Source organism: Bombina bombina, chromosome 8 (genome assembly GCF_027579735.1).
Source record: "Bombina bombina isolate aBomBom1 chromosome 8, aBomBom1.pri, whole genome shotgun sequence".
NCBI lineage: Eukaryota > Metazoa > Chordata > Amphibia > Anura > Bombinatoridae > Bombina > Bombina bombina.
The window spans coordinates 282,812,418-282,824,815 of NC_069506.1; the positions used below are offsets into that span (position 1 = coordinate 282,812,418).

The 12,398-nt window shown below is 38.4% G+C and overlaps 1 protein-coding gene across 4 annotated transcripts in view; it reads left to right on the top strand.

Annotated features, from left to right (window-relative positions):
* The window catches only part of FEZ1 (fasciculation and elongation protein zeta 1), a 150,105-nt gene that overhangs the window by 76,142 nt on the left and 61,565 nt on the right, over window positions 1–12,398 (top strand). For 3 of the 4 annotated variants that reach the window (XM_053691413.1, XM_053691415.1, XM_053691414.1), the window contains exon 4: window positions 5,088–5,174. The exons of the other annotated variant lie outside the window; for it this stretch is intronic. In XM_053691413.1, the coding sequence (XP_053547388.1) occupies window positions 5,088–5,174 (87 nt within the window). The remainder of the gene's footprint in view (window positions 1–5,087; window positions 5,175–12,398) is intronic. 4 annotated transcript variants of the gene reach the window in all.

Below are 12,398 nucleotides of genomic sequence, written 5' to 3' on the forward strand. Positions count from 1 at the left end.
GGTACAGATCGGTATACACAGTATTATGTACAGTCTTGTGTAATGGTATCAGTAGGTACAGATCAGTATACACAGTCTTATGTACAGTCTTGTGTAACGGTATCAGTAGGTACATATCAGTTACACAGTATTATGTACAGTCTCATGTAACGGTATCAGTAGGTACATATCAGTTACACAGTATTATGTACAGTCTTGTGTAACGGTATCAGTAGGTACAGATCAGTATACACAGTCTTATGTACAGTCTCACGTAACGGTATCAGTAGGTACAGATCGGTATACACAGTATTATGTACAGTCTTGTGTAATGGTATCAGTAGGTACAGATCAGTATACACAGTCTTATGTACAGTCTTGTGTAACGGTATCAGTAGGTACATATCAGTTACACAGTATTATGTACAGTCTTGTGTAACAGTATCAGTAGGTACAGATCAGTATACACAGTCTTATGTACAGTCTTGTGTAACGGTATCAGTAGGTACAGATCGGTATACACAATCTTATGTACAGTCTCACGTAACGGTATCAGTAGGTACAGATCGGTATACACAGTCTTATGTACAGTCTCACGTAACGGTATCAGTAAGTACAGATCAGTATACACAGTCTTATGTACAGTCTCACGTAACGGTATCAGTAGGTACATATCAGTTACACAGTATTATGTACAGTCTCACGTAACGGTATCAGTAGGTACATATCAGTTACACAGTATTATGTACAGTCTCACGTAACGGTATCAGTAGGTACATATCAGTTACACAGTATTATTATGTACAGTCTCACGTAACGGTATCAGTAGGTACATATCAGTTACACAGTATTATGTACAGTCTTGTGTAATAGTATCAGTAGGTACATATCAGTTACACAGTATTATGTACAGTGTCATGTAACGGTATCAGTAGGTACAGATCAGTATACACAGTCTTATGTACAGTCTTGTGTAACGGTATCAGTAGGTACATATCAGTTACACAGTATTATGTACAGTCTTGTGTAATAGTATCAGTAGGTACAGATCAGTATACACAGTCTTATGTACAGTCTTGTGTAACGGTATCAGTAGGTACAGATCGGTATACACAATCTTATGTACAGTCTCACGTAACGGTATCAGTAGGTACAGATCGGTATACACAGTCTTATGTACAGTCTCACGTAACGGTATCAGTAAGTACAGATCAGTATACACAGTCTTATGTACAGTCTCACGTAACGGTATCAGTAGGTACATATCAGTTACACAGTATTATGTACAGTCTCACGTAACGGTATCAGTAGGTACATATCAGTTACACAGTATTATGTACAGTCTCACGTAACGGTATCAGTAGGTACATATCAGTTACACAGTATTATTATGTACAGTCTCACGTAACGGTATCAGTAGGTACATATCAGTTACACAGTATTATGTACAGTCTTGTGTAATAGTATCAGTAGGTACATATCAGTTACACAGTATTATGTACAGTGTCATGTAACGGTATCAGTAGGTACAGATCAGTATACACAGTCTTATGTACAGTCTTGTGTAACGGTATCAGTAGGTACATATCAGTTACACAGTATTATGTACAGTCTTGTGTAACGGTATCAGTAGGTACAGATCAGTATACACAGTCTTATGTACAGTCTCACGTAACGGTATCAGTAGGTACAGATCAGTATACACAGTCTTATGTACAGTCTTTTGTAACGGTATCAGTAGGTACAGATCAGTATACACAGTCTTATGTACAGTCTTGTGTAACGGTATCAGTAGGTACAGATCAGTATACACAATCTTATGTACAGTCTTGTGTAACGGTATCAGTAGGTACAGATCAGTTACACAGTATTATGTACAGTCTCACGTAACGGTATCAGTAGGTACATATCAGTTACACAGTATTATGTACAGTCTCATGTAACGGTATTAGTAGGTACATATCAGTTACACAGTATTATGTACAGTCTCACGTAACGGTATCAGTAGGTACATATCAGTTACACAGTATTATGTACAGTCTCACGTAACGGTATCAGTAGGTGCATATCAGTTACACAGTATTATGTACAGTCTCATGTAACGGTATCATTAGGTGCATATCAGTTACACAGTATTATGTACAGTGTCATGTAACGGTATCATTAGGTGCATATCAGTTACACAGTATTATGTACAGTCTCATGTAACGGTATCATTAGGTGCATATCAGTTACACAGTATTATGTACAGTGTCATGTAACGGTATCAGTAGGTACATATCAGTTACACAGTATTATGTACAGTCTTGTGTAACGGTATCAGTAGGTACAGATCAGTATACACAGTCTTATGTACAGTCTCATGTAACGGTATCAGTAGGTACATATCAGTTACACAGTATTATTATGTACAGTCTCACGTAACGGTATCAGTAGGTACATATCAGTTACACAGTATTATGTACAGTCTGACGTAACGGTATCAGTAGGTACATATCAGTTACACAGTATTATGTACAGTCTCACGTAACGGTATTAGTAGGTACATATCAGTTACACAGTATTATGTACAGTCTCACGTAACGGTATCAGTAGGTGCATATCAGTTACACAGTATTATGTACAGTCTCACGTAACGGTATCAGTAGGTACATATCAGTTACACAGTATTATGTACAGTCTCACGTAACGGTATTAGTAGGTACATATCAGTTACACAGTATTATGTACAGTCTCACATAACGGTATCAGTAGGTGCATATCAGTTACACAGTATTATGTACAGTCTCACGTAACGGTATCAGTAGGTACATATCAGTTACACAGTATTATGTACAGTGTCATGTAACGGTATCAGTAGGTACATATCAGTTACACAGTATTATGTACAGTCTCACGTAACGGTATTAGTAGGTACATATCAGTTACACAGTATTATGTACAGTCTCACGTAACGGTATTAGTAGGTACATATCAGTTACACAGTATTATGTACAGTCTCACGTAACGGTATTAGTAGGTACATATCAGTTACACAGTATTATGTACAGTCTCACGTAACGGTATCAGTAGGTACATATCAGTTACACAGTATTATGTACAGTCTCACGTAACGGTATCAGTAGGTACATATCAGTTACACAGTATTATGTACAGTCTCACGTAACGGTATCAGTAGGTACATATCAGTTACACAGTATTATGTACAGTCTCACGTAACGGTATCAGTAGGTACATATCAGTTACACAGTATTATGTACAGTCTCACGTAACGGTATCAGTAGGTACATATCAGTTACACAGTATTATGTACAGTCTCACGTAACGGTATCAGTAGGTACATATCAGTTACACAGTATTATGTACAGTCTCACGTAACGGTATCAGTAGGTACATATCAGTTACACAGTATTATGTACAGTCTCACGTAACGGTATCAGTAGGTACATATCAGTTACACAGTATTATGTACAGTCTCACGTAACGGTATCAGTAGGTACATATCAGTTACACAGTATTATGTACAGTCTCACGTAACGGTATCAGTAGGTACATATCAGTTACACAGTATTATGTACAGTCTCACGTAACGGTATCAGTAGGTACATATCAGTTACACAGTATTATGTACAGTCTCACGTAACGGTATCAGTAGGTACATATCAGTTACACAGTATTATGTACAGTCTCACGTAACGGTATCAGTAGGTACATATCAGTTAAACAGTATTATGTACAGTCTCACGTAACGGTATCAGTAGGTACATATCAGTTACACAGTATTATGTATAGTCTCACGTAACGGTATCAGTAGGTACAGATCAGTATACACAGTATTATGTACAGTCTTGTGTAACGGTATCAGTAGGTACATATCAGTTACACAGTATTATGTACAGTCTCACGTAACGGTATCAGTAGGTACATATCAGTTACACAGTATTATGTACAGTCTTGTGTAATAGTATCAGAAGGGACAGATCAGTTACACAGTCTTATGTACAGTCTCACGTAACGGTATCAGTAGGTACATATCAGTTACACAGTATTATGTACAGTCTCACGTAACGGTATCAGTAGGTACATATCAGTTACACAGTATTATGTACAGTCTCATGTAACGGTATCAGTAGGTACATATTAGTTACACAGTATTATGTACAGTCTCACGTAACGGTATCAGTAGGTACATATCAGTTACACAGTATTATGTACAGTCTCATGTAACGGTATCAGTAGGTACATATCAGTTACACAGTATTATGTACAGTCTCACGTAACGGTATCAGTAGGTACATATCAGTTACACAGTATTATGTACAGTCTCACGTAACGGTATCAGTAGGTACATATCAGTTACACAGTATTATGTACAGTCTCACGTAACGGTATTAGTAGATACATATCAGTTACACAGTATTATGTACAGTGTTATGTAACGGTATCATTAGTACAGAGATCATTCCTGCGCTGTTGTAGAACAAATAAACAGACCTCATATAAATGAGCAGATAATGATAATATATGTAATTACTCTGTACATAGTTTTATGTAAAGTGTCTAGTGTTGACCTGTTTATTGCAGACGCTTATTACAGTTTTTGTGCTAAATAAACAGCTTCAAAATCAGCTTCAGTCCAAATCTATTCATTTAGCTGGTGAAAAAAATCAGAGAGTTACATATACAATAAACTTACACATATAGCAGACATTAAAACTTTAAAAAAAAGTACATTTAGTGAAAACGGTGACAAACTATTGCAGTTAAATTAGGAGGTGTGTGACTTTAGCCCATTGAAGTCCACCTGGCAGTCAAGGGGTTAATGTTTTATGAAAACCTACTGGTTACTTTACAGGGTATCCAGGACCAACTCTGTAATTGGACTATGCGGGACCACATGACGTTTGACAGTGGTGTCACATGTTTTTTAGTAGAAATGGCTCTCCTGAGTATTGTCAGTTGCATTTTACTTAACCATGTGACTGCTGAGTTTAGACTGTAGCGGGCGGATTTGCAGGGCGCCATTTCATTCTTGTTGAGAGTATCTCATCTTGTTGTGGGGAATGACGTTGCTTCACTGAATAAGATCATTCTCCATTTTCTTTCAGTTCCATGAGAAGGAGGAAGAGGAGCTAAATGAAAAGAGTGAGAATGACTCCGGCATTAATGAGGAGCCCTTGCTCACCGCAGATCAGGTGAGGGTAGCAGGTGGTTTATTTCACCTTTTAACCGGGTAACAAATTGTTTCACTTCCAAAGGAGGAATACTAAAGTAACAAAAATACATTTTTAGGAGAAAAAGACTGAAATAAAAATGATTAAATATGGGCTAGATGACAAGTGGCGTGCTACAGTTAGCGTGCATCGTGAAAAGCAATATCGTTACTGCGCTAACTTGCGCGTATTACAAATGGAAGTGTAAACACAACGTACAAGTGTTGCACTCGTTGTCACGATCTGTAGACATACCGGTCTGGAAGCAGACCCTCGGTGCAGGGGTAGGATAAGAACACACCTGGCCTCTGAGCTGTCGTCAGGTTACAGGACGGTGACGTTGCAGCTTAGATCAGTAGACTGGAAACAATGCAGGATGTATGTAACTCACTGAAAACAAGTTAGAACAGAACAAGGCTGCAGAAAACATTGTGGGTGTTGACAATGATTCATTGTAGAGGAGTTGCAAACAGAAGGTTCAAGGCTGCAGAAAACAAGACTGGTTTTGACACTTGAATGTAGTATAAGAGCTGCAAAGTAAATTTCAAGCACAGATGATTTCCTGAATGCAGACTGCGAGCAGTTCAACCTGAAGTTGTCAGCAAAATATAATACAACATTTGTATAGGGATTTGAGACAAGTTGCAAATCACAGATATCCACTATATGCAGTAATACAAGTACCTTGTGCAGCACTGTTATATGTTACATAGCTGACAAATATCCACGTGCAGAGCTTGTGCACCAATACAGGAAGTAGGTACTTGTATAGCTTGTGCACAACACATGAAGCAGGTACTTGTATAGCTTGTGCACAACACATGAAGCATGTACTTGTATAGCTTGTGCACAACACAGGAATAAGGTACTTGTATAGCTTATGCACAACACAGGAGTCAGGTACTTGTATAGCTTGTGCACAACACAGGAATCAGGTACAACACATGAATCAGGTACTTGTATAGCTTGTGCCCAACACATGAAGCATGTACTTGTATAGCTTGTGCACAACACAGGAATAAGGTACTTGTATGGCTTGTGCACAACACAGGAGTCAGGTACTTGTATAGCTTGTGCACAACACAGGAATCAGGTACAACACATGAATCAGGTACTTGTATAGCTTGTGCACAACACAGAAATCAGGTACTTGTATAGCTTGTGCATAACACAGGAATCAGGTACAACACATGAATCAGGTACTTGTATAGCTTGTGCACAACACAGAAATCAGGTACTTGTATAGCTTGTGCACAACACAGGACTCAGGTACTTGTATAGCTTGTGCACAACACAGGACTCAGGTACTTGTATAGCTTGTGCACAACACAGAAATCAGGTACTTGTATAGCTTGTGCACAACACAGGACTCAGGTACTTGTATAGCTTGTGCACAACACATGAATCAGGTACTTGTATAGCTTGTGCACAACACATGAATCGGGTACTTGTATAGCTTGTGCAGAACACAGGAATCGGGTACTTGTATAGCTTGTGCACAACACAGGAATCAGGAACTTGTATAGCTTGTGCACAACACAGGACTCAGGTACTTGTATAGCTTGTGCACAACACAGGACTCAGGTACTTGTATAGCTTGTGCACAACACAGGACTCAGGTACTTGTATAGCTTGTGCACAACACAGGACTCAGGTACTTGTATGGTTTGTGCACAACACAGGAATCGGGGACTTGTATGGCTTGTGCACAACACAGGAATCGGGTACTTGTATAGCATGTGCACAACACATGAATAAGGTACTTGTATAGCTTGTGCACCAATACAGGAAGCAGATGAGAAGGTTAGAGCTGAAGCAGGTAAACTCACATTAATCAGGTACTTGGAAACAAGATGAATACCAGGTGATTGATCCAGGGCAGGATACGTATAAAAATGCAGGCTATGAGGCCTATTTATCATAGGTCTTGCGGACCTGATCCGACAGTGCAGATCAGGTCCGCAAGACCTCGCTGAATGCGGAGAGCAATACGCTCTCTGTATTCAGCATTGCACCAGCAGCTCACAAGAGCTGCTGGTGCAACGCCGCCCCCTCCAGACTCGCGGCCAATGGGCCGCCAGCAGGGGGTGTCAATCAACCCGATTGTACTCAATTGGGTTGAATTGTGGCGATTCCTCTTTAGACCGCTGCTTCATAACTGCTGTTTCTGCCGAGTCTTCAAACACGGGCCCTCAAGCGCCATACGGAGCTTGATAAATGGGCCTCAAAGGCTGTAGAAATCCAAATAACAGAGATTAGAATATGGCAGTTGCACAGACAGTGCTAACCTATACTGCTAATGCTAACAATAGGCCTCTGAACAAGTCTTATAAAGGGTTAAGGTACTTACAGAGCTTGTGCACAACACATGACTATTAGATGAATGACCAGGGCAGGTTACATATAAGTATACAGACAGTGCTAACCTATACTGCTAATGCTAAGAACAGGCCTCTGAACAAGTCTTATAAAGGGTTCAGGTACTTACAGAGCTTGTGCACAACACATGACTTAGATAAATGACCAGAGCAGGTTACATATAAGTATACAGACAGTGATAACCTATACTGCTAATGCTAAGAATAGGCCTCTGAACAAGTCTTATAAAGGGTTCAGGTACTTACAGAGCTTGTGCACAACACATGACTTAGATAAATGACCAGGGCAGGTTACATATAAGTATACAGACAGTGATAACCTATACTGCTAATGCTAAGAACAGGCCTCTGAACAAGTCTTATAAAGGGTTCAGGTACTTACAGAGCTTGTGCACAACACATGACTTAGATAAATGACCAGGGCAGGTTACATATAAGTATACAGACAGTGATAACCTATACTGCTAATGCTAAGAATAGGCCTCTGAACAAGTCTTATAAAGGGTTCAGGTACTTACAGAGCTTGTGCACAACACATGACTTAGATAAATGACCAGGGCAGGTTACATATAAGTATACAGACAGTGCTAACCTATACTGCTAATGCTAAGAACAGGCCTCTGAACAAGTCTTATAAAGGGTTCAGGTACTTACAGAGCTTGTGCACAACACATGACTTAGATAAATGACCAGGGCAGGTTACATATAAGTATACAGACAGTGATAACCTATACTGCTAATGCTAAGAATAGGCCTCTGAACAAGTCTTATAAAGGGTTCAGGTACTTACAGAGCTTGTGCACAACACATGGCTATTAGATGAATGACCAGGGCAGGTTACATATAAGTATACAGACAGTGATAACCTATACTGCTAATGCTAAGAACAGGCCTCTGAACAAGTCTTATAAAGGGTTCAGGTACTTACAGAGCTTGTGCACAACACATGACTATTAGATGAATGACCAGGGCAGGTTACATATAAGTATACAGACAGTGATAACCTATACTGCTAATGCTAAGAACAGGCCTCTGAACAAGTCTTATAAAGGGTTCAGGTACTTACAGAGCTTGTGCACAACACATGACTTAGATAAATGACCAGGGCAGGATACATATAAGTATACAGACAGTGATAACCTATAATGCTAATGCTAAGAACAGGCCTCTGAACAAGTCTTATAAAGGGTTCAGGTACTTACAGAGCTTGTGCACAACACATGACTATTAGATGAATGACCAGGGCAGGTTACATATAAGTATACAGACAGTGATAACCTATACTGCTAATGCTAAGAATAGGCCTCTGAACAAGTCTTATAAAGGGTTCAGGTACTTACAGAGCTTGTGCACAACACATGACTTAGATAAATGACCAGGGCAGGATACATATAAGTATACAGACAGTGATAACCTATAATGCTAATGCTAAGAACAGGCCTCTGAACAAGTCTTATAAAGGGTTCAGGTACTTACAGAGCTTGTGCACAACACATGACTATTAGATGAATGACCAGGGCAGGTTACATATAAGTATACAGACAGTGATAACCTATACTGCTAATGCTAAGAACAAGCCTCACAGACATCACAGCAGTGAAGGGAACTCCCACAGAAAGGTGATTAACAGATGCAGAAATCTAATAGAAATAGAACAAAGCTGTCTCTTAAAGACACAAAGCATCCAACATAAAGTCTTGCAAAAAAGAGCTTCTTAAAGGGACAGCAACAGTATTGGTGAGCCAGGCAAGTCATGCCACTAATAAATACACTATCTGATAAAATGTATGCATGTAAATATGTTTTTATATAAGGGTTAAAAGGTATATGTAAAGGTAAAAGGGAAGGGAAAGTGACAGTATACTAGCACACTTGAAATACTCAACAGAATATGTAATAGTGAGGGACAAAGAAGCTCACCTAAATCAGGGATCTAATAAAACATAGCACTTAATGAAAATAATTATACTAATGTGAGTACATAGTGAGTGCATTAAAACTTAGATTAAAAGATAATGTACATAGGGTGACAAACATCCACTGAAAAGTCTAAATATATTAGTACTGGATAGAACCGCAAACCACACAGCTCAGTGCAAACCAAATATCGCTCATAAGTTGCAAGGAAAATTGCCTAAAAAAGGGGGATTGACCCCGCCACAAAGTAACTAAAAAATGCAATGTAGAGCAGGAGTAAGCACGGTTACTGTGTGACTGCGGTATAAGGTAGGGTGTGAGCCCAAATGTGACCAATTATCTGAGAAACAAAACTATAATAGTGGATGTTGTCCCCAAATACACCTGATGCGCATTTCGCCGTTACCACGGCTTTGTCAAAGACCAAATATATTTAGACTTTTCAGTGGATGTTTGTCACCCTATATACATTATCTTTTAATCTAAGTTTTAATGCACTCACTATGTACTCACATTATTTTAATTATTTTTATTAAATGCTATGTTTTATTAGATCCCTGATTTAGGTGATCTTCCTTGTAACTCACTATTATATATTCTATTGAGTATTTCAAGTGTGCTAGTATACTGTCACTTTCCCTTCCCTTTTACCTTTACTAATTACTGACAGTTAGCACCCCCCTTCAAACATTTTTGGTTAATCGACTCTTTTGGATGATACTTATTTTGATAGTATGTCTATCACAGAATATATGATGTAATATTATTTGCTATTATTGGGCAAGATTAACAAGGGGTCTCATTATCTATTTGCTTGGAATTTCCCACTACAAGTAATTTATTAAAAGGTATATGGTATTTGAATAGAAATGGCTATATTGTATACATACATGTCTAAATAGGTCTATGGGTATGTATATATGTGTGTGAATCTATCTATTTATCTATCTATATACTGTATATATATATATATATATATATATATATATATATATATATATATATATATATATCACATGTATATGCATATACACACACATACAAATACATTAAAACATGAAAAATCATTTTTAATATTTAATGATGTTTTTACTGTTTATTTAATGTTAATATTTCACATTCCATTGTTCTTCACAGAGGAGAAAATGTTCTTTGTATATTTAAATATGAGGTAGGGGCGATTGAAACGTCACCTGTTTGATTAAAACATTTTTTAAGAAATCCAGAGAGTGCAAGCTGTTATCTTTGATATTTACAGCTCTTTGCTAGCACCCTGGTGGATCTGTTTGTTTTAAGTGAGAGTGCACTTCAACATTGCTTTATATATATTTATACATACATACACAGGGGTCAAGTCCTACAAGAAAAAGTGTGGGAACTCACCAAGACTTCTACCCCCACACAATTAATATTGTTTTATACGCACACATACACTGTATTTATATGTATATAATCTATACACTTTGGTTAATGAAAGCAAATTAAATCAAGTAAAGGGTTGAATGGTTGCCTTTGGGCCTGAGAATCCTCCTCTGTCAGAGAGTCTCACCCACTTACTGTAAGATGCAATAGTCCTATTTCTGCTGAGGGGAGCTAAATAACGCCAGAGCAAGCCACAAAGAAATGTAAGCACCATGTGTTACACAGCAGGACCGTGGACAGGCTTGCATTTAGTGTATTGCATAAAGTATTACTGCCTATTACTAGAGGATCTCACTATCCCTCTAGCCAGACTGTGCTCTAGCCCCTCCCACCAAGAGCAGCAGTGTTTAATGAAGCGTTTCTGTTCTCTGTCCAGAGGGAACTTAGTTCCTCCTGCAAAATAGTGCAGGAACTCAGTTTCCATGCATTCCCGCTCTACTTGACCCATATATATATATATTATATATATATATATATATATATATATATATATATATATATATATATATATATATATATATATGTGTGTGTGTAAGTACATCTTGAATGTTTTTGGAGAGACTGTCCTTAATTTGTCTGAAGTAATCTTCTGGTATATTATACCAGGCTTCTTTCTGCACTTTTTTTTAGAGTTCTTCTTTAGATTTAGGTTGTCTTTTATTTCTTTCTTTGTCCTGGTGATCCCATACTGCCTCTATAATATTTAGGTCTAGACTCTGTGGAGGCCAGTCCATGACTGTCAGTGTTTTATCAGCTGTTTTTCTCTACAAATATGATTTCACTGCATTAGCAGTGTGCTTGGGATCATGATGAAAAATAAAACCATTCCCAATCAGGCTTTCCAGAAGGAATGGTATGATAGATTAAAACCAGTCTGTACTTTTCAGCATTCATGATCCCATCAATTCGGGCAATATCGCCAACACCACCACTGGCAGAAATGCAGCCCCAAACCAGGATAGACGCCACACCATGTTTCACTAAAGGCCGCAAGCACTCATTCTTCCATCTCTTCCAAACTCTTCTTCTCACATATTGTCAACAATTGGACCCAAAAAATGTAAACTTGTATTCATCACTCCATAATACTCTTTTCCACTGCTCTTCATTCCAATCTTTGTGAGCTTTAGCATATCTTACCCTTTCCACCCTGTTCCCCTTCTGAAAAAGTGGTTTCTTGGCTGCTACCCTTCCACAAAGACCATTCCTGATCAAGCTTCTTTGGACTGTAGAAGGATCAACATGGCATCCCGATAAAGCTGCCAGATGCTGAGCCAGGTCCTTGCTGGACTTCTTCTGGTCTGTCAAAGAATAAAGTCTGAGAAACTTCTCATCAGATTTTGAAAGTTTTCTTGGCCTTCCAGTCCTTTTATTGTCATTGACCTCTCCTGATTCTTCAAATGTCTTTATAACAGCTTGAATACCACATCTTGAGTATCCAGTTTGTTTGCTGATTTCCCTTTCAGAGTGACCTTGCTGATGCAAAAGT